This window comes from Primulina tabacum, chromosome 4 (assembly GCF_025594145.1).
Source record: "Primulina tabacum isolate GXHZ01 chromosome 4, ASM2559414v2, whole genome shotgun sequence".
Taxonomy (NCBI): domain Eukaryota; kingdom Viridiplantae; phylum Streptophyta; class Magnoliopsida; order Lamiales; family Gesneriaceae; genus Primulina; species Primulina tabacum.
The window spans coordinates 45,583,275-45,607,217 of record NC_134553.1 but is presented as its reverse complement, the minus strand read 5'-3'; the positions used below and the strand labels follow the sequence as shown (position 1 = coordinate 45,607,217).

The following is a 23,943-nucleotide window of genomic DNA, read 5'->3' as shown; positions in this document are numbered from 1 at the left end:
TAGACTGATCTTCACATTAGAATTTTTTTTTGAGATTTTTTATTTAAGGTGGGATTATTTTGTCCGGTCTACTAAAATTGTTGTAGACATAATGACGGGAAGGTACGAGATATCAAAGTTCAACGGAAGCAATATTATGCTGTGGAAAATAAAGATACAAGCAGTTTTAAGAAAACAGAATTGCTTGGCGGCTATTGGAGATAGACCGGTGGAGATTACAGATGATGAAAAGTGGAACGAGATGAATGATAATGATGTTGCCAATTTACACTTGGCTATAGCTGACGAAGTTTTGTCAAGTATCTCTGAGATAAAAACTAGCAAAAGTTATCTGGGATACTCTGACAAAGATGTACGAGGTCAAGTCCCTACACAGTATGATTTTCCTAAAGAGAAGGCTTTATACTCTTCGGATGGCGGAATCCTCATCGATGACCGACCATATCAACACACTAAATACTCTATTTGCCCAACTCACTTCCATGGGGCATAAAATAGGGGAAAATGAACGTGCGGAGCTTCTACTTCAAAGTCTACCAGATTCATATAATCAACTTATCATCAACATAACCAACAATATTCTTATGGGCTTTCTAAGATTCGACGATGTCTTAACTGCGGTTCTCGGAGAAGAAAGCCAGCGCAAGAATAAGGAAGATAGGTTGGTAACCTCGAAGCAAGCAGATGCTTTACCGATGATAAGAGGAAGATTCATGGACCGTGACTCCAGTGGGAGCCAAAGACGAGCTAGATCAAAGTCGAAAAGTAAGAAGAAAAATATTTACTGTTTTAAATGTGGCGGTAAAGGGCACTTCAAGAGAGAGTGTACGAGTATCGATAAAAGTTCTCAAGGAAATGTGGCCAGTACTTCAGGCAGTGGTGAAATATTATTCAGCGAAGCAGCAACAGTTGCAGAAGGCATGCACAAATTTTGTGACACATGGATTATTGATTCAGGAGCGACGTGGCATATAACGTCTCGGAGAGAATGGTTTGATCATTATGAACCAGTCTCAGGAGGATCTGTATTCATGGAAAATGATCATGCCTTGGAAATCGCTGGGGTCGGTACTGTCAAAATTAAAATGTTTGATGGCACCATTCGCACCATACAGGAGGTACGACATGTGAAAGGACTGACGAAAAATCTTTTGTCCTTGGGGCAATTGGATGACATCGGGTGCAAAACTCGTATCGAGAACGAGATCATGAAAATTGTGAAGGGCGCGCTTGTGGTTATGAAGGCGGAAAAGGTTGCTGCAAATCTGTATGTACTTTTGGGAGAAACACACAAAGAGGCGGAGCTAGCTGTTGCATCAAACGGTTCAGGAGAAGAATTAACGGTGTTATGGCATAGAAAGCTCGGGCATATGTCAGAACGGTGGTTGAAAATTCTCTCAGAACGGAAGCTGCTGCCGGGACTTACAAAAGTGTCACTACCCTTTTGTGAGCATTGTGTTACCAGTAAACAACACAGATTAAAGTTTGGCACTTCTACTGCCGGGAGCAAAAGCATATTGGAGCTGATTCATTCAGATGTTTGGCAAGCACCGGTTTTATCCCTAGGAGGAGCGAGATACTTTGTCTCGTTCATTGATGATTTCTTTAGGAGATGTTGGGTGTATCCAATCAAGAAGAAATCAGATGTTTTCCAGATCTTCAAAGATTTCAAAGCGCGGGTTGAACTTGATTCAGAAAAGAAAATCAAGTGTCTAAGGACTGACAATGGAGGAGAATATACCAGTGACGAGTTTGATGCATTTTGTCAACATGAGGGCATCAAGAGACAGTTCACGACGGCTTACACACCTCAACAGAATGGAGTGGCAGAGCGGATGAACAGGACCTTGTTGGACAGAACAAGAGCTATGTTGAGGACTGCAGGTCTAGAAAAGTCATTTTGGGCGGAAGCAGTCAAAACCTCTTGTTATATTATCAACCATTATCCTTCAGTGACGATTGATCTGAAGACTCCGATGGAGATGTGGACTGGGAAGCCGACAGATTATTCTCATTTACATACATTTGGAAGTCCGGTGTACGTTCTGTACAATGAACAAGAAAGATCAAAGTTGGATTTGAAATCCAGAAAATGTATCTTCTTGGGTTATGCTGATGGAGTAAAGGGGTTTCGCTTGTGGGATCCTACTGTTCACAAGCTTGTCATCAGCAGGGATGTTATCTTTGAGGAAGATAAAGTAAAGGAAGACAAAGGCACATTGAATTCAGAAGCTACTATATTTCAGGTGGAAAATAAGATGAGCGAAGGTCGGGTTTCTTGTGAAGCAGTACCAGAGCACGAAAAACAAGATCATGTTGAGTCTGAGGTTTCCAATGTGAGGCAGTCAGCTCGAGACAGAAGACCACCAGGTTGGCTTTCAGATTATGTCACTGAAAGCAACATTGCATATTGTCTATTATCAGAGGATGGTGAGCCATCGAGTTTCCACGAGGCTACTCAAAGCTCGGATGTATTCTTGTGGATGATAGCAATGCAAGAAGAATTGGAGGCATTGGACAAGAATAAAACTTGGGATCTTGTTACACTACCACGAAGGAGGAAAACCATTGGAAACAGATGGGTCTATAAGATCAAGAGTGATGGCAATAACCAAGTGGAGCGGTATCGTGCCAGATTGGTGGTAAAAGGGTATGCTTAGAATGAAGGCATTGACTTCAATGAGATATTTTCTCCTGTGGTTCGGCTTACAACAGTCAGAGTGGTGCTGGCATTGTGTGCGTTGTTTGACCTATATCTAGAACAGCTAGATGTAAAAACGGCATTTCTTCATGGAGATCTTGAAGAAGAAATATATATGCTCCAGCCAGAAGGTTTTGCAGAAAAAGGCAAAGAGAACTTGGTTTGCAGGTTGAAGAAATCTCTGTACGGTCTCAAACAGGCGCCGAGGTGTTGGTACAAGAGATTTGATTCCTATATAATGAGCCTTGGATACAACAGACTGAGTGCAGACCCTTGTACGTATTTCAAGAGATCTGATGATGATTATATCATTTTGCTGTTGTATGTGGATGACATGTTGGTAGCAGGCCCCAACAAAGATCAGGTCCAAGGATTGAAGGCACAGTTAGCTAGGGAATTTGATATGAAGGACTTGAGACCAGCAAACAAGATTCTAGGGATGCAAGTTCACCGAGATAGAAATAACAGAAAGATTTGGCTTTCCCAGAAAAATTATTTGAAGAAAGTCTTGCAATGCTTCAACATGCAAGATAGTAAGCCAATATCAACCCCTCTTCCTGTTAACTTCAAGTTATCCTCCGAGATGTGTCCTAGCAGTGAAGCAGAGAGGATGGAGATGTCTCGAGTACCGTATGCATCAGCAGTGGGAAGTTTGATGTTCGCCATGATCTGTACAAGACCGGACATTGCTCAAGCAGTGAGAGCAGTTAGTCGGTATATGGTGAATCCTGGACGAGAGCATTGGAGCACTGTCAAGAGGATCCTTAGATACATTAAGGGTACCTCGAATGCTGCATTATGTTATGGAGGATCAGATTTTACACTCAGGGGCTATGTCGATTCAGATTATGCAGGTGATCCTTGTAAGGTCCAGAAATTTAATTGTCGTAATCTGAATGCATGCAATCTAGGATTTTATTTTAAATTATATGTTTAATTATTTTTATGCATTTAATGCATACTTAATACATAGTAGTAATTATTTCATGAAATTTTAAAAGTTCATGCATTAGGGTTTTTAGATGCATTTTCGCACTCGAACGAGGAACGGGGATCGGACCGGAAAATTTTCTACAAAATTATTTTTATTACATGATTAATTTTTATTAATTAATATAAAATATTTTAAATATATTTTTCAAGAATTGGGATTAATTGGGTATTTTTACTGCATGATTTTAATTTTTAGCGGTACGTAAATTTTATCGAATCGGGGGACTTTTTGAGGGTTCGGCTAATATTTTCAAAAACTTTCCAACACGAAATATTTTTCGAGAGTGTGTTTGGATTTAATGAGCCTATTTTTAAGCTTATTGGACTTAAAACTCTTCTAACTCTTTTTTTTTCCAATTAGAAATTGGGACCGTTAGCTAAATTATTTTATACCATTACTTCCTTAACCAAACCTTAACCCTACCACCTTCACACCAACCGACACCCCTCACTTTCAGAAACGTGCCTTCTTGGTTTTATTAATACACCAGCTGTGAGGCCTTAGTTTACACTTGGTCTTGCAAAGAACTACATCCGAGGCTTCTCCGATTGCTCTCCTCTTCAACATTCTCGCATAAAAGATCAACAGGCATGCTTTGTATCATTTTTTCGTGCATCATACACGTATATATGCTGTGGATTTGTGTTCATGCATGAGAAGTTTATATTTAAACCATTCCATGAAATATATTTCGAATTGCATGTGCTCATGCTATTTTGATTGGTACTCACGGTTGCTGGCTTAATGGTGCGAGGGGCTGCTGTATTAGGATGGAAAGGGGCTGTACAGGTTATGTGAGAGGTGGTTTAAGTATCGGAGTCAAGCTAGGAAGGATATGGCCGAGCTCAAGGTCCACCCGAGAGCCCAAGGGAAAGCAACGCATGGTTTGCTGCTGGTGTTGGGGAGATAGGGCTCGGCCTGGGGGTTTTGGGCTGGGATGGATCGAGTCATTAGAGTCTTAAGAGAGTGCCTGAAGAGTTGGTTCAAGGGCTGGACTGTTGGTTAAGAGGCTAAGCAAGAAAACATGGAGACCACCCAAGAGCTTCAAGGAGTAGCGCACAGGTTCAGCAGCTTGTGCAGGGAGAAAGGCTCGTCCACGGAGCTCTGGGATGGGCTAGGCTAGGTCCTTAGGGTCCTAGAAGGGTGCTAGAGAGGATGGTTCAGGGCCTGGTTGAGTTAGCTAAGTCCTAGCAACAGAAACGAGAGTCCTTGGCAAGATGGGTTTCTTCGGCTGCTACTTGCATCTGCTGGTGTGTCTTCGTTTTGAGCTTATGGTAGGTTCCTAAGGGTGCTAAGGGTCCAGTAGGGTCCATAGGGGGTCTGGCTTGAGGTGGGATCATGATGGTTCGAACATGGCTCGATAAAAATTCAAGTTGGCTCAAGTGTAGTTTATATGGGTTTCTCGGCTGGTTATTGGTGCTCATGTAGTGCATCGGTTTTGGGGTTAAGGGCAGTTCCTATGGGTTCTAAGAGTCCAGGAGGATGCCTAGGTGGGTTGGCTAGGTTTGGCTCGAGGTGGCTCGGGTGTGGCTCGAGTAAATTGGGAGATGGCTCGGGGTGTTCGAGTGAGGGTCATTATTTCGAAAATTAAAAGAAAAAAAAATGGGAACCATGTGTCCACGGGGTGGTTCATGGATCACAAGGGTAGAATAAATAATAAAAATGGTAGGTTTAAAATTTGAGATCAAAATAATGAGTTTTTGGAATTATTCGGGATTTAATCGCCTCATTAAACGTTAATTAAAGAATTAATTGAAATGGCTAGATTCACGCTTAATAAAATTATAGAAAATTATAATTTAGCTCAAATAATTATTAGAAATCTAAGTTTTTAATTTGGGAATTATATGCTAAGTTTTTGGGTTAATTCGTGATTAAAACGCATTAATGTGTTATATTTAAAGATTAATTTAAAAGCCATCGATTTAAGCTAAATAAAAATATGAGAAAATTTATGTAGGCTTAAATAATTATTTGGGACATGTTAGAGTCAATGGAATTAAGAAAATGTCAAAACGTGAGATTTTACGTCTAGGGATGAAACAGTCATTTTGGGTTTTCCAGGGGCAAAATGGTCATTTTGCACCCGGGGTGAGATTTTTTGGTCCTGGCAGCGCCCTGAGCACAAATTCATGATATTTTCAATGTTCATGCATCATGAATTCATGATTTTTAAGATTCTATAAAAATATACGTTGCATGCTTGAATTTAATGGAAATTTGCATTTATACATGAATTTTATAAGTGATGAAAATGATAATATTTTGAATGACGGGAATTATTTGTGGCTATCGAAGTATATGTAAATGGTTAAAACGTATATGTAAATGCTGATGATGAGGCCTAGGCACAGTGGATGGGTGATCCTGTCACTGATGTCCGACAGCCGCCGGGTACCGCGATTCTATGTATGATGGATCCATCGTAAATGATGATGTACGATAGTCACCTCTAATGAACTGAATTCACCGATGATAAATGATGAAGGATGAATGATGAACGATCAACGATAAATGATGAACGATGAATGATGAATAATGATTAATGATGAGCTGTTTTGACACTTCATAATTTTATACGACAAGTTTATGTTACATTTTTAAAGTTCATGAAAGATATTTTGATTATGGTATTTTTCACTGTTGTGTGCTATGTATAGGTATTTGTTATTTATGGTACATGTGTGTTGAATCTTTAGACTCACTAGGCGTGTGTGATGCAGGTGAGTTCGATGTCGAGGAGACTGGAGGTGTTGGACTCTGAGTCAGCAGACCTGGTGCAGTGACACGACCCGAGGACCGCATAGTTTCCGCATTATGATTTATGATATTTGAGAGGAAAGGAATATTTTAATATGTTGATGATTTTTAAGATTTTTATAAGTTTATGTTCACGTATGGTTTTGAATGTTTGGTTATTTTAAATTGCGCTATTATCGCTGACATATAGTTAAGATCATTTTTAAATGTTATATTTTTCTGTACAGCGCATGCATGCGAAATGTTTAAATGATATGTTGAAAATGTGAGTTTTATAAAAAAAAATGGGTAAACGTATCAATCCTGATAAGAGGAAATTTACTACTGGTTATGTGTTTACACTTACAGGGGGAACAGTAAGCTAGGTTTCAAAAGTGCAGACAGTTGTGGCGTTATCTACAACAGAAGCAGAATATATGGCAGCTACTCAAGCTTGCAAGGAGGCAATATGGATTAAAAGGTTATTGGAGGAGATCGGGCACAAACAAGAGAATGTACCTTTGTTTTGTGATAGTCAGAGTGCCTTGCATATCCCAAGAATCCAGCATTTCATTCCAGGACGAAACACATTGGAGTCCAATTTCACTTTGTACGGGAAGTAGTAGAAGAAGGAAGCGTGGATATGCAGAAGATCCATACGAAAAAAAACATAGCTGATTTTCTGACCAAGCCAGTGAACACTGATAAGTTTGAGTGGTGTAGATCCTCAAGTGGCCTAGCAGAAACGTAAGCAGCATGGAATGACAAGATTGAAAGGATGTGTGGAGATGTGCCAAGTGGGAGAAATGTCGGCAATAATTGTTGTAGGGACCACATGCTTTGCTGCCTTCTTTGAAGAGAAAAAAAAAACATGGGGTGCTCAAAATAATGCGAGGGATTTCAGACGGAAATTTAAGAAGATGCGTTTTATACGCGTTTTCACAATGACAGGAGGCTCTATAAATAGAGTTCCCCCCTTCATTCTGAAATTATCTCTTTTTCGAGTTTTCTCTCATCTTATAAGCATTTGAGTGCTTAGTTCTATAATATTTGTGAGGTGTTTTGTTATCCCTTATTAAGAGAGTGTCTGTTCTCCTTGGAAACACAGTGAGTGAGTTGTACACCACAAAATATTATAGTGGAATTCTTTTCATCTTGTCCGTGGTTTTTACCCTAATAATTTTTAGGGCTTTTTCCACGTAAATCTCGGTGTCCAGTTTATTCTTTATTTTCGGGTTTATTATCTCAAATTCCGTACGTGAGACCAACAGATCGAACCATGCATAGCTGCGCTACAAATCTCTCGATCCATTCGACATATACGCGCAAATGCCAAACCAACGGCCCCTCTGCCTAACCAAGCCCCGACGCAACCTTCAGCCTCCTTACCTCATATCACTCGCCACCTACAGACCCTTATCAACCAAAATAGCAGGCCCCTTACATAGATCACCAAAAGCGTGAGAGTTTAAACAAAAAGGATGCATGTTGTACTCCAAAACCGAAAAAGCTTCAAGCTATCCTTTGGATCGAGAAATCCTTAGACAAATGCACACATAACAGCATACATATAACGTGTAAGATGCAGAAATAATAGTACGAGACGTGCCTTGATGATAATATACTCGAAAACTAGAAGAACCGCATGAAGGGAAGGCACCAGAGGAATTTTTCTTTGAAATATCAAGCTTGGCCGAAGCTTCCATGGAGTTTGCTGCTGGAAAACTGAGAGAATCTGAATGGGAGGGGTGAGTGTCGGTTGTGGGAGTGATGATGGTAGGTATAATGGGTCCTTATGTATTAATTAACTATTTAATTAATACATAATGGGTCCTAAATTGCTAATTAAGAGTTTAAAAAGAATTTTAAGTTCAATAAGCTTAAAAGTAGGCCCATTAAATCCAACATACTTTCGAAAAATATTTCGTTTTGAAAAAATTTTGAAAGTATTAGCCGAACCCTCAAAAAGTTTTCCGATTTGATAAAATTTGCGTACCGGTTAAAATAAAATCATGCGGGTCAAAATACCCAATAAAATCCCATTTCTTGAAAAATACCTTTAAAACACCTTATATTAATTAATAAAAATTAATCATATAATAAAATAACTTTTCCTGAAAATTCTCCAGTCTCCGTTCCTCATTCGAGTGCGAAATGAAACTTAAAAATCTTTAATGAATGAATCTTTAAAATTTCATGAATTAAATTCTACCATGCATGAATTATACATAAAATGCATAAAAATATTTAAACACAATTTAACGAAATAAAAATGCATTTAAAACCTTAAAACAATTTAATAAAATACCAAAGAAATTTAACAACTTGCATGCATGTGGTTTACGTGACCCTTCAAATACTCGGGACATTACAATTCTTATCTGAAATTAATATATTGTCCTTAATTATTTTACTATATTGATAATATCATTTGGGGTTTTACTTTATTATGAGATTTGATTTAATTTATCTGTAGAGATTGTATGATTTGTTTTTAATTTGTTATTTATCCTACATATTATATATCTATATATAATATAATACCTATAAAAGTGTGGACAAATGACATTGTTTTTCAATTGTGCAGTGACAAAATTAACATTCTATACAAATTTTAAGAATATAATGTAACTCCTGTATTAATTTTATCAAATAACTCATCTTTACAATCCATTTAAATTTTTTATCCTTTTAATTTTCTCTCTACATTTTTTTCAAATGATTTTATTGTAATTTTGTAATTATATTTTTAGTACAATTTCTAATTAAGTAATAAATTATAGTATCACAAAAAGATATATGAAAAATTTATAACTATATGTGCAATAATAGAATAAATAACATATTTTATGGGTTTTTTAACAAAGAATTGAAAGCAAAGAGTTTAATTTTGATTTTAAAAGATAGTACGATTTCCAGATTTCTGAATTTTTGTTTTTTAGAAAATCAAATTTTTTAAATTTTTATAATATAATTGATATTACGTGCAACGCACGTGCATCATGCTATTTTGATTAAAAGAGTTTATTTCTAATCAAACTCTTGTTTCCATATATTGTAGGATTCTTTTGCCTAATAAACTCTAGGTTAAAGCATATAAATAGTGAAAGCTTTGGACTGCAGGTGTGTGGTTTTTGCAAAGAAGAAAAGCGAAGTGATAAACGCTTTTGAGCAGAAGAATTTTGGTGATAAATTCATTGCTTTGATGTGTTGCTGATCCGTGTTGTACACATTTCAAGAACAACATTCACGTGGAGTGTTGTTTAAAGAGTTCTCGGCGGTTTCTGTTTTAAGCAACACAATATTTTTGCAATTGTGATTTTATTTGGGTTATTTTAAATGCAATTTATTTCCTCGGGTTGTCAAAGAATACATTTTTTGTACGCGTCACTGGTATTAGGTTTTGTAAATGATTTACAAGTTTTCTAGTCATTATTTTGCCCTAAGACATTGTACAAATATTCATATTTGTATATAATTTAATCCATCTAATTCAGGTTATTAAAGTTTATGCATGTGATAATAATACATTCCGCTGCATGTTGTGAATAAATGTTGACAACACTGACAAACACTGACACACGAAACTAAAATCTCATATACAGAGTTTATTGTTTCTGCACTTTTGTGTTAAACAAAACCCCTCACATTATTTTTATGTTTTGGAAGTGACTGTAATTTATTATGTATTTTTGTTGGCCGAGGAGAGAAATTTAAGTTTCACAAGGTTGAAGGAACCGATGAGAGCGATTCTTAGGTAGTTTGTCGAGTTGTAATAGGGTTTTCAAATTTATGTATGGCATTAAATGAGCTTAAATTGAGCTTCAATAACACTAGGTTTTTCATTTATGAATTGAATTGCATTGAATTGATTGAGATGATATCAATGCATTGCTTTTTTTTTTTTGGCAAAAACTTGTGTGAGACGGTTTTTTTGGCAAAAATTTGTGTGAGACGGTCTCACAGGTCGTATTTTATGAGAAGTATCTCTCATTTGGGTCATCCATGAAAAATTATTACATTTTATGCTAAGAGTATTACTTTTTATTGTGAATATCGGTAGGATTGACCCGTCTCACAGATAAAAATTTGTGAGACCGTCTCACAAGAGACTTACTATTTTTTTTATTATTTAAGTGTCCAAATTTTTCTTTAAATTGGGATTTCAATTTTTTTGGGGGACCTGGCATTAAATAACCATGATATTAACTTCAATTGGACTAAACATATGATATTAATTTAGCCCTCACTACTTTTTCATATGGTCTTTTTATAATTTGTACTAATATTTTGTCAGCACGAATTGCAGCCAAAATTTTTACATTATCCAGTTTCTAATCATAATATATACGAAATATAGTTTGTCAATCGCACGAGTGATATACTAGTTAAAATTCAAAGTGAACATCTACCTAAATTTAACCTAACCTCAATTACACTTCCGATATTGGGGAAACTAAATACAGATGGGTTTGATTATAGCAATATAAAGATTAAGTTTGTGAAAAAAATAAAATAGATACATGAATTAAAAAATATTTTTGTACTAAACAATTCTAAAACCAGTTTATACTGAAAACTAAACCCTAAGCACATCTTAATCTGGAAGCTTATGCCCTTTTGAAATTGAATTTGGTCTTCCAACGTCCTTTATCTTTGCAAATGAATCTTGTTTGCTGATTTCGAGTTGGCGAGGGGGGATTAAACTTCTCGTCCAACGCAATCTGATCGTCTCGACAGTTTTGAGAACAAAACGCTTTATCACTGCATAACAACAATTAAAAAATGTGTTAATCTGGAATAATATACTTGAGATATTAAATATCAGTTCAAGACTATATTTATTTTGAACCCACAAAAAAAAATATTTTCTAAATGTTTATAATCCTATAAATCTTGCTATTCGAAGGTTTCACTAAACCATTTTTAAAAGGTAAGTATATAACTCAACTTTTTGTTATCTTTAAATTCGGATTAATGTTACATGGTGGAGATCAATCAAATATGAGTAGATCTCTTGTGAGACGGTCTCACGAATCTTTATCTGTGAGACATGTCAACCTTACCGATATTCACAATAAAAAATAATACTCTTAGCATAAAAAATAATATTTTTTCATGAAAGACCAAATAAGAGATCCGTCTCATAAAAACGATCCGTGAAACCATTTTACACAAGTTTTGTCATCAAAATATTATATGAAGAAATTATGTACGTACCTGTACATAAATATATCTTCCTTGAAATCTAATTTCTTCTTGCACAAGGCACATGCATCAAGAAAATAATCGCTTCTTTGTTTCTGAACACGTGGTGGTGAAGGGAACGCGAAGATACACTTTCTTGGCTTCTCAGCCACCACGTTCGGGGGTTCTTGCTTCTCGATCCGTGCCGGTGCCGGCGACGGCGCCACCTCTTTCTTCGCCGGTTTTAGGTTTGGCTGGGTTTTCTGTTCCTTTGAAACCATCCGGGGGACAGGGTTGATATCACGGTTAAAGGAACGAAGAAGATCTGCAGATTGTCCCATGCTAGAGGATCGTATCAGTCGTCGAGCCGCCATGGGTTACGTTTCACTTGTTTTCTTGGAAAAAATTGGAGGAAAATTTTGAGAATTTGAGTACACCAACAATTTTCGTGAGACTAATTAACGCTGGTAGAAGATTTGAGAGAAATATACATAGGAGGTGTTTATATAGATATCGGGAGAAATTTTTTGCGAACTTTGAGGATTTTGATTCGGATTAGGATTTGGATTCTAACATTAAAAAGGGTTTGATTTCGCATGGGACCCTTGGGTTCTTGATTCTTTACATGTGTACGAATAGAATTATCTAGTAAACTAATGTTATCCGGAATCAACGAGTTAATTGAGGACTTAAAATTAAACAAGGGAGCTAAAACGTGTGAGTGTGTGTGTATATATATATATATATATATATATATATATTGTACAACTACATTGTATACTCATGTGAACATCGATAACGTGACATTCACATATTGAATGTATAATTTGTTTCTATTTCGTCACATCCAATAGGTGAATGTCACCTCATCGGTTCTCACATAAATATATACGAAGAATATGCATCATATCAAAACTATATATATATTTTAATATTTTTCCACCCTGATTTTGAAATTCTATTATACCATAACTTTATAAAATTAGTGATATAATAGAATTAACAATCACGTGGGAAAAAAATAAACAATATTTTATGGTGGACAAAATATAATATTTTTAACATTTTCGTTAAAAAATTAAAAGAATAAGTATCTTGTGAGACGATCTCACGAATTTTTATAGAGGGATCAATCTATCGATATACACAATAAAAAGTAATATTCATAGCATAAAAAATAATATTTTTCATGGATGACCCAAATAAAAGACCCGTCAGACCGTCTCATGCAAGTTTTTACCAAATTAAAAAGCATATCATTTCAAGAAGTTTCTGCCAATACTGAAAAATCAGTCTTCTTTAGGATTTTAGTACTATTTACGCCGGATTATTAACTAATATGGCCAGAAATTGCTGGCTAGAAGGTGGAGCTCGATGACATGAACATAAATTTTGGGATTTTTTCGTGGTGCTACAATAGCTAAAAAAAACAATAGTAGGTGTCGTATCATCGGTTTTATATCTATAAGACGTATTGACCCGATTCATATTTACTATGAAAAGTAATACATTTCAAGATAAATATGAGTCGAGTTATAGATAAATTTAACAAAATCAACACACGATAGTTTTTAAAAAAAAAAAAATAAAAATCAACAAGAAGTCTGGTTTACAAAGGTCGGATTCTTGCATGAAACTCTTTAACCATCACGGCATCACACATGTCCTTATTGGGGTCTTGCATCATTACATGTCAAGTTAGAAAAAAGATTATCGAGTAAATTAATGTTATTTGGAATCAATAAATAAATTTAATTTTTTTTAAAACTCTATGTAAATACATATATCAATGAAAATATTTGTGTGAGACGGTCTCACGGGTCGTATTTTGTGAAACAGATATCTTATTTGGGTCATTCATGAAAAAGTATTACTTTTTATGATAAAAGTATTATTTTTTATTGTGAATATCGGTATGGTTGACCCGTCTCACAGATAAAGATTCGTGAGCCCGTCTCAAAAGATGCCTACTCTACATCAAAACCCATGAATAAAATCGTGATCATTATATTGTATAATTTGTTATTTCTAATTGTAAATTTTTTTATATTTAAAACTATAAATTGTTATTAAATTATTTCAAATATTGAAGATATGTTTAGCCAAAGAGAGTCTCAAACAGGTGGGCTAAAATAAATTTTACTTTTAAATAATTTAAATGAAATCTATTATTTTTTTAAAATGACTATAACATCTATTATCATATTTTATACTTGAAAATTATCCAGAATATTATTATGGGCTAAGAAACTTTCAAGGCCCATTCAAGGTATATATCAGGCCTGAAACTAAAACTCGTTTGTTAAATAAAACGCGATTTGTAGCTGCAACACGCTTTAACCTTCTTGTTCACCAAGACACGATTTTCCCTCCCGTGTTAAAAAACTCGTCTCCATTTCTGGAAAAGAAAAATAGGGTACAAATCACAAAATCCTAAATTCAGAGAAGATTGAGCTGAAAAGCAAAGCAGAACAGATTGGAATCTGATTTCAAAAGTGTGGAGTTGGGGAAAATATGGAGTCAGTATTTGGATTGGTGGGTAAAGATTTCGCGATAGTGGCGGCCGACACATCCGCCGTTCACAGTATCCTTGTGCACAAGACGAACGAGGACAAGATCATGGTATTAGATTCTCACAAGCTCATGGGAGCATCTGGAGAAACTGGAGACCGGTGAAATCCCCTTTTCAATTGCTTAAGAATTTGTTTTTCAGTTAGTAATTTAATTGCATTTTATAGTATCTCGTGATCTGTCTGAAATTTACTTTTCTGGTTGTGATTTATTCAGTTTAGTACATAGATTCGATGTGAAGTTTTATTTTGAAAAATGTTGACGCTGTACATCCTTTTTAGAGACGGAGATGTGTGTTTATTGTTTCGAACTAAAGTTAGCTTCTTTGTTTCACTTTATGGTTGTTCTTGGTTTGCTCGCTATGTGTAATTTTATTTCTGTTAAATGTATTCTCTTACTGGGTTTACATTCTTTATGTTTATGATGGACAATTTTTCACTGAGAGTTGCATGTTTTTCAATTATTTTCTGCATGTTGTATTTATTTTATCATTCTGAACGTACTCTGAACATATTATCGATATAGTTGTGATACAAAACCCATAAATGAATGAAATTTCTTGTGCGTAACTGATTGGAAGCGGGATGTCTTGTTTTTGTTAAGTATCTACGAGTTTCTATACTCGTGTCCCACAACTTTTTCCTGCTAGTGATTGGAGGGATATTTTGTCATGTAATTTTTGATTTCCTCGAGATTTTAGTTTCTTGCATGAAAAACTACGGAGTCCTTTTAAATTATATTAACTCCAAGTTAAATAGTATTTGCAAACAAAGAGATTACTAGGAAAGTCTGTTGTTTAAGGTATTTGGTTTCTGAATTTGCTACATTCTGTTTATGATGACTTTCGTTCTGATGGGAGGTTTCTTTCTCGTATGGATCTGACATTTCATGTTGCCTTGTTGTGTTTCTGTTTCCGGATTTTATTTTACTAGGAATGTCTGTTGTTTAAGGTATTTGGTTTCTGAATTTCCTACATTCTGTTTATGATGACTTTCGTTGTGATGGGAGGTTTCTTTCTCTTATGGTTCTGACATTTCATGTTGCCTTGTTGTGTTTCTGTTTCCGGATTTTATTTTCCCAAGTTTTTATGTATTAGCATTGCAATAATAATTAGCTATCACCGATTTCCAGTTAAGATAACTTTTTTTTTTCAGTTAATAGCTTTGGTATCTAGACCCTTTTTTCGTTATCTGCTGATTTGGGTGAGTGACCGTTGCTTTTGTTTAAGTTTTACGATTATACATTTTTGGATGTTTTGAGAAGTTCAGATTTTTGAAATCCTGTTTAATATTGTATGCTTGAATTCTGGATAAACATCCCTTGTTATGGTTCACATGTTTTGCATGATCCACTGTGTTGTTTCTGTTGAATGAAACTGTTGGTGGCAATTATTTTCTTTTTGCGGAATGATGCTTTAGGGTCCAGTTCACAGAGTACATACAGAAGAATGTGGCGTTGTACCAATTTCGCAACGGAATTCCCCTCACAACTGCAGCTGCCGCAAACTTCACCAGAGGCGAGCTTGCCACAGCCTTGAGAAAGGTATAATTTTCTCTTTAGAGATTTCTCCATGACGAATTTATCACTTTCTTTCATTTCTCGCAGTCTGCCTCCTATTACTTGGTTTTTAAGATTACGTTTGTGCGTCAAAAGAAGAATAAAATAATAGAAGAGGGTATTCACGTTTGGCTTTTAATATCAAATGAAGAAAGCACCTGTTACTTGCCAAATGATTTAGTTTAGGTTTGGGTCTAAACCCTCCAGTTTCTGAAGCCACCTTGGCACTAGTATATTTTAGTCAAATGATGACTAGTGAGCTGAAGTAATAAATATCTTTATTTGGCATATTTGTCATGTCTCATTCCCACAGATCTGCACAAGTGAAATACTACACAATGAGCCATGCTAGCAACTAGTTTGCACAATTGTTTATTTTGTGAAGTTAATTGACGATTATATCATATAAAGTCATTCAAAATAACCCTATAATCCGGTGTACTGGTATTATATACTTTTGACACAGTTTAACTTGTTGATTTTTGTTTTCCAGAATCCATACATGGTGAATATCATACTAGGCGGTTACGACAAGGACGTAGGCCCATCTCTATATTTCCTTGATTACATCGCATCACTTCACAAGGTTGATAAAGCTGCATTTGGTTATGGATCCTACTTTGCTCTCGCCATGATGGATAGGCACCACCGTCAAGACATGACAGTCGAAGAAGCTATTGAGTTGGTGGATAAGTGCATATTAGAAATTCGTACAAGGTTGGTCGTTGCTCCACCAAACTTCGTAATCAAAATCGTCGACAAAGATGGGGCTAGGATACATGCTTGGCGTGAGTCGATCAAGGATTCCCATGTTCCTGCAGCTTGACCCTTTATTGAAGGGTTTCTGAAACTTCTTTAATTTTCATTAATACACTGAAAAACTTCAAATGACTCGTGGGATATGTTTTCTAAAGGCACTTCTATCTTTGATTTGCAATTTACTCGAATTCTTGTAGCTTCAAGCAAATTTGACGTGCACGGCTCGCTTTGTCATTTGAGGTAAGTTGCTTAAGTTGGTTGTGCATGTAAGGTAAGTTGAAACAATTTTATTCGAATTATTGTTATTATTTTTGCCCATTTGTTTACGTTTTCCTGTCTTGTGTCAGAATTTCATTAAAAATAAGATATTATAAACGAAGTCAAAATATTAATTTTGAATCTTATATCGATATTTTTGTTATTTAAAATCACAAAATGAACTGAAATATAATTTATTTAAATAGCTTCATATTTGTGTGTGTATAAAGGAAAATTTATGTAAGTTTGTTTAGAGTAGAAAACATACTTTTTGATTTAAGTTCTACTATTTTGTATGTTGATAAAACTTTTTTCTAATTCCAAAAATACCATTTAATCATCTAACTTTATATTCTAGGTTTATGAGTTCTTTTTTTTTTTTAGAAAAATTTGTAAAATAACATTGGTAAGCTAGTTGAGGTTTTTCTCTTAAAAAGAGAGTTCATCAAGATTAGATATATATTTTTTCTCTCTTTGTTTTTGAATTTTAAAAATTGATTTTTTTCATTAAAAAATAAAAAGAACTTTTTTTCTTCATTGTTTTCTGCGATCTCGGCCAGAATACATATATAGCAATTAATGCGCGATGTTGATTGAGTTGGGCATAATTATCAGGTTTTTTTGATACATCAGTTGCAGATTTTCAACGAACGACAAACATTCAAAACCAAGAAAATAAAAGTAATTATATTAAAACAAAAATGAAAAAAGAATATTTTTTTTCCGATAATTTTTTAGAATTGAAAAGAGAATATTGTTTGGGGGTGTGAAACAATTTTTTTCTTGCTCACCTATACTTCTATACTATATTATTACCTAAAGAGGACACCATCTTTTTCTTCCAATTTTACCCTTATATGATATTAATATTACAATTTTGTTTTTTTTTTTTCAATTTCAACACACAATCTTCCAATTTTACCCTTATATGATACTAATATTACACTTTTGTTTTTTTTTTTTTCAATTTCAACATACACTTTTATTTTTATTTTTTTTTCAACAATTCAAATATCAATTTAGTCCCTCCATAATTTGTTAAATTTCACTTTAGTCCACCGATAATGATAAAAAAGATTGTACATACGCATAGCGTGTGCAGAGTAACTAGTTATTAATAACCACTTGGCACTCAATTCAGCACTCAGCAGGGGTATTTTTGTCCTTTCATAACCTCTTCCGGCTTCACCGCGACACTTTTCCCACTCCCATCTCCTCATTTCCGCGCATAAACGATCGTAACTCAAGGTTCTAAAAGGTGTGAAGTGTCCCGAAGCGCGAATGTCGATCTCCAAGTTTTAAGTTAAGCGAGATTAGCACATACTTAAGCGTGAAAAAACGTTTTTTATTTTTAGTGTAATTGTAATTATCTTAAATCAATAAATAGATAAAATAATACATAAATATGGTAAATTTAAGTCTGATTCATTAATTCTTATATTTATAAAAGCATAAAAATCTCAAAATTGCAATCTTTATTTATTTTTGCAACTAAACCACATTAAAAAATACTAAATATTTGTCAAATCATTATCAGACATGCTTAATCATAATTAAAATTTAAAAATAAACATCTAAATTATAAACCTAATTTATTATTTTAAAATAAAAGATATATCTTCAAAATAAAAAAATCTAAAAATAAATAGATGTGATTAATTGTGCTTAAACACATTTAATTAAACGTCTTAATTATGTTTAATTCGATCAAATTGTAATTTAACCGCTTTTTTCAGCTTTTCTGCGAAATGAGACGTTTTTGTCGAGTTTCAAACTTAAGCGCGTTTAAACGGTGCATAAGCGGGTTTTTTTAGAACACGGGTCGTAAATGGCAAACTAAAGGCAAATTCCATTCCAATTTTACCCTCACGAAATCTTGTTTCACCTTTCCCACCCTTTCCCCTTATCTCTGTCACTTCAGGTATTATACGCCATCTGCCGTAGAACCAGACGTTAGCCGCCGCCGTGCTTAGACATGTCTGCCCCGGTACCTTTTCCATCCACCTCTCTCATCCGCGACTTAGAATCCGAACCTTTGTTGGAACCCAGATATCGTAAGTCTTGTGTGTGTGCATTTCGGATTTGTTTTACATTTTTCGTGATGATTGAGATTAAAGGTTGCATCTTGATCCATAATGATTTGTTATTCGCTTTTGTTGGCTAGTGTTCTGTGTTATGCGAGTTATCTGAGAAAGACAGGTGTTCACTTTTTTAGGATAAAAAATATAGTTAACGGTCGTTGACCTCTCACTCGGGGTTTAACTCAGGGTTTGTATTCAATGTAAGAGATTTATTGATTTTAATGACTTTGTAGATTTTAAAAGTTTAGATATATTTAATTAAGACTTTTAACTACTCTAAAGAATACAGTGATATTCAAAATAGACTTTCATAGAATTTTAAAAAAATCAAGTGGTATTCAACATTGACTTTTAAAAACTCTATAAAAGTCTATAGGTATTCAAATTTTCAATAGATTTTTAATAATTTCATGAATTCATTAACGTACAAATATTAAAGCTTAAGGTACAACTATAAATTGTTAAAAATTGTATTTGGTTTAACCCAAAGATTTGGATGGATTTTTAAAAATTCTAACCCATACACACGTTATTTACTCTCTCTGTCGCTTCACATCACCTCTCTTCTTATCTTCTCTCCTCTCATCTATATCACTCTTTCAAATTTTCGAAGTGTATCTCTATTTATATTTCGTCTTTCCTTTTCAAATTTTTCATTTTTTGGCTTATTGTTCATTTAATAATTTTTTATTTTAATATCATAGGAAATTTTGAATTCTAGAATTGATTTTGCGATTTTTAATTTATGATTTATACAAATTAATGTAATATTCAATAATAATAAAATATTATCTAAAAAAATTGTCGCTTAATTCTTAGTAATTGAATAAACTCGCAACAACCATTATTTTTAAATTTTTTTAGTATTTTCGATTAATATGTAAGCTATGATATTTTTATACAAAATTATATTAACACAATGCTAAATAATATTATTTTCATATCTATATTTTCAATTTAAAAACAATGTTATAGATTAATCAATTGATGTATTTTAAAAAATTTACAAACATGTATACAAACTCATATATATACACATGTAAGTATTTAATGATTTAAATTTTAAATAAGTAAATTTATTTATTAATATAAATATTGAAAAATTATTTCAAACTGAATATGTTATATATGTCAATTAATTATTAGTTCAAAGAAATTAATAAAAAATAATATGTTATAATTAAAATCATATAAAAAAATTTCACAGAAGTCTATAAAAATGTGCAAAAAAGTCTACATGAATTCATATAAATCTGTGAGATTTTGTAAAAGTCAATAAAAATCTATCAAATCCATAAAAGTCCATCCTTCGAAAAAAGTTATTAAAAGTCATCAAAATTCTGGATTGAATACGCTCCACTTAGTTGTGGATCAAAATTTAATAAGTAAGAATACATCTGCAGGTTTGATCTACTGTTAAATGCGAAACAATAATTCGAACTAAAATTAAGGTCTTCAGGAAGACGAGATTGTGATACTCTTGTTTACTATGAATTGCTAGATTGAATCAAATAGATTCCTTTCTGATATTGTTCTGATTTGATGATCTTCAAAGTTTGGAAGTTGGAAAAATAAATTAATTAGGAATGGAACATGAAACTTTTATTTGTTAATAATCGAGTTGGTGGCGATGCCAATAATTTGAATATAAAGTTATTTATATGCTCATAAGACATGTGCCTGACTTAAGGTGAGGCTCCGAGTTGCGCCTTGCTACGAGCTATGGGCACATCCACTCAATGAAGCGCATGCCTGCACAATTAAGCTTCAATTTTGGTGCACATTAAAGTTTCAAAGCACCTTCTAAGCACAAAAAAATGTAGTATCAATAAATTCAGCGAAAGAATCAAGAATATAGTTATATATTTTACTTGTAGATTAATGAATGTTTATTAATATTATCCCTTGAATAAGGCGCAACTCGTTCGATCGTTGCGACTAAGTGCTAAGATACTCATATGCCTTAAAGAGCCTTGTGCTTCTAGTAACTATGCACGAGTATTCAATAGCCACCTCATTGTGCTACTTGCCATTCCAAAGAATTTCACACCTTCTATGAAAACTTGAAACTATAAATCCATGGTTTTGACCATAAAATGGCTCGTTTTCTTTTTGCATGTGAGCTACTATGTCTGTTTGCATATTATTTTGTAATAGCTCTTGGTATGTTATTGCTTCAAGTTTCATCTTTGTCCCTGTTTCTCTCATGCCTTTTCATTAATTTGTAGAGAAAGGGGAAACATTCACAACCGAAGTAGATGAAGAATCCACCTCATCCAGTAATAATGGTGTTCGCCAAAAACGATATTCTATGTAGTCCATCCGATTATTCGGTGTGTACTTAACCCCGCATAATATTGCAGTTGCTATGGTATATTTTGTCCAAGGTGTCTTGGGTCTCTCTAGGCTTGCAGTCAGTTTTTACTTAAAAGATGACCTCCATCTGGGCCCTGCTGAGGTAATCATAGCTGTTGGATTAGGTCTCAGTTCATGGGTGGACGTGCTAACGGTTGAAACTTAGAATTATGTGGATTTTGGAAATGAATAAAATAAGTGAATTTTCAAAACTGTGTCTGGGGAAGAAAAATTAAATGATATATTTATTTATATTGTGGCCATAACATTGGAATTAAGGTGTGGTACGAACTCTGGGGTTCTTTTATATGCATTGCTGTTACTGCTTGAATTTGCATCTATTCACTAATACTAGTTTACATCATTTTGACACAAAAAAATATTTTTTTTGTACACATTATTTCTAGTTCGGAGAAATTTATTTCATGCGTTTATTGAGTCTGATTTTAAAGCAATATTGTTTCTTTTTATCCTGTCAAACATATTGAGTACTCATCTTTGCATGGTTGACTAGACAGCCGTCATATCTGGTGGTATCTCATCGCTGCCGTGCCTTGTTAAGCCCCTTTATGGTTTCATCAAGTGAGTATTAACTCACATTGATTATTGATCTTCTCATTTTTTTTTTATTTCATGTTATTAATTTCCTAACCCTTTCTCTGATGCATTGTTGTAGTTATTCCATTTCGCTTTTTGGGTATCAAAGAAGGTCATATGTGGTTCTTTCTGGACTTCTGGGAGCTCTCTCATGGGCTTTGGTGGCCACTTTTGTCAACAGCCTTCTGCATACTTCTTGGATATCTTTCTATCGCATTTTCAGACGTTGTTAGCACTCGTTCCCTTTAATTTTGGGGACAGATAAAATGAGTGTCATCATCCTTTTTTATTTGAATCTATGTAGTACATGGGGATGGAATTGTAGTTTGAACTGGCCAAAGTATGTTGCAAGTTTCATTTCTTTAATGAGTTTATTGATGTATTATGTATATGAGTACTTCTCAATACTCGCAGGTTTGTCTTTGGACTAACAGCAATGCTTCCACTGATAACATCTGCAGTTGCTGTTCTTGTTAAAGAGCAGCCAGTTTTTGGCTCAGCTAGAGGGCAGAATCTCTTGTTTGGCGGCTCTGGGTTTGTTCAAACCTCAAAACAGAGTATAATTCAACTGTGGGATACCATTAAGCAGGCCAATGTATTTCTCCCAACCGTGTTCATTTTTCCTATGGCAAGCAACTCCACATTCATCCCCTCAATTTTATTTTTGCAGATAACTATGAACTTGAAAAGTTATCTGTTTTCAGGTCAATTTCTTGGACGTGTGAAGCTTGTAACTTCAGTCAAATCCATTGTTGGTGTTGGACTCTATAATGGTTTCTTGAAAACTGTCCCTTTTCAGTTAAAAGAATTAACTTACAAATATGTATATATCATCAATACTATGATTTCTTTATATCAAAAGAGTAAAAAAAAAAGAAAAAGAAAAAAGAGGAGACATTCTTGGATGAGTTCTTGCAAAGATGAGACATGATTGGGGGATACAGGATGAGCCCATATTATCCCTCATAGGGAACCTCTCACGTGGCAACTAATCTAAACCTCACATGGGTTTTGATACGTTTTCAATTTTTATTTTTGCATTTCTCCATACAAATACATTACTTTTAATTCCAATTTGTTTTCATTCTGAAGAATACCTAAATATTAAATTATACTCCAATCCAATAAATAAATTAATTTTTTTTTTTATAATTTTGTAGTATCTAAAAACTAAGAAATCTGATCATTAAATATTTTCACTCCTGAGATTAACTAGAATTTTTAAAAAAAATCTATTTCATACTAGTGGGCCGATGACTGCTCTATTTTTTAATTGTTCCTATTTTATTCCATTCGTTTGTTATCCATACACTTGCCAAGATAACAATGCATGATTCATATTTTCTAGCACACCATCAAACGAGACATTCAGATCGAGACACTGTTATATTATATAAAATAATGATATAATATAGTAAATAATATAATTTAAATTATAAAAATATTAAATTTGTATGTAAATCATAAATATATATACACCAAAATTTAAAATACAAACAACGTACATATAATCAAAATATCAAATGTAATTGTATATATTTTTTAGACAATAAATAAATAAAATAAGTTATAATACTATTAAAATAATATTTTTAACAAAGTCTGAAATCCAAATAATCATATATAAGAAACAATTAAATTCTTAAAAAAATATGAAAAATAGAGAACGGTTCGACCGAGTTTTGATTGATTTGTCCGTTAAATATTTTTAAAATATGGTCGGCCCCGAAATAGTGATCAGTTCCCGATCGAACTTGTCAGTCCAGTCCAATTTTGAAAACATGACTTTAAACCGTATAACAACTCATATATCATTGTTTTAATGCTCCAACTATATCTAAACCCGATTCAGTGTAACTTCCTAATCACCATTTGACAAATGTGCGATTCTTGAAATATAAATGTTTGTTGAGAATGATGTTTTCAATCAATTATGTGTAATGATATAATTAACTTGTGACAAAGAATATAATGCTTACGCCTAACTTAGATATAGTTGTAGTAGAATTAACATGGTGTTACTATTAATACATATTCTTTTAATTATGATTGCAATTGGTACAATAATTGTGATTATATTAAGTCGAAACCACCCCACGATATCAATCTCGATAATAATCATGTGATAACAAATCATTTAAGGG

General features: G+C 33.9%; 2 protein-coding genes, 1 long non-coding RNA gene and 2 pseudogenes across 3 annotated transcripts; 4 read left to right on the top strand and 1 right to left on the bottom strand.

The window, feature by feature from the left end:
• The first annotated feature begins 3,915 nt into the window (after window positions 1-3,915).
• Window positions 3,916-6,640, top strand: LOC142543436 (uncharacterized). Its single transcript, XR_012819742.1, has 2 exons — window positions 3,916-5,391; window positions 5,551-6,640. It is a non-coding gene; the product is annotated as an uncharacterized LOC142543436 (long non-coding RNA).
• Window positions 6,641-11,019: 4,379 nt separating this feature from the next.
• LOC142541696 (uncharacterized) lies at window positions 11,020-12,065 on the bottom strand. The gene is made up of 2 exons (XM_075648165.1): window positions 11,655-12,065; window positions 11,020-11,198 (listed from the first exon to the last, which is right to left on the bottom strand). Exons 1-2 carry the CDS (start codon window positions 11,993-11,995, stop codon window positions 11,045-11,047), a joined length of 495 nt encoding a protein of 164 aa, XP_075504280.1. The 5' UTR covers window positions 11,996-12,065; the 3' UTR covers window positions 11,020-11,044.
• Window positions 12,066-13,971: 1,906 nt separating this feature from the next.
• LOC142543435 (proteasome subunit beta type-2-A-like) lies at window positions 13,972-16,704 on the top strand. The gene is made up of 3 exons (XM_075650688.1): window positions 13,972-14,293; window positions 15,611-15,734; window positions 16,243-16,704. The coding sequence occupies exons 1-3, from the start codon at window positions 14,136-14,138 to the stop codon at window positions 16,573-16,575; spliced, it is 615 nt and encodes a 204-aa protein (XP_075506803.1). The 5' UTR covers window positions 13,972-14,135; the 3' UTR covers window positions 16,576-16,704.
• A 1,890-nt stretch (window positions 16,705-18,594) lies between these two features.
• On the top strand, window positions 18,595-22,198 carry LOC142543434 (folate-biopterin transporter 1, chloroplastic-like; annotated as a pseudogene).
• LOC142542050 (folate-biopterin transporter 1, chloroplastic-like) lies at window positions 22,089-22,803 on the top strand (annotated as a pseudogene).
• The last annotated feature ends 1,140 nt before the right edge of the window (window positions 22,804-23,943 follow it).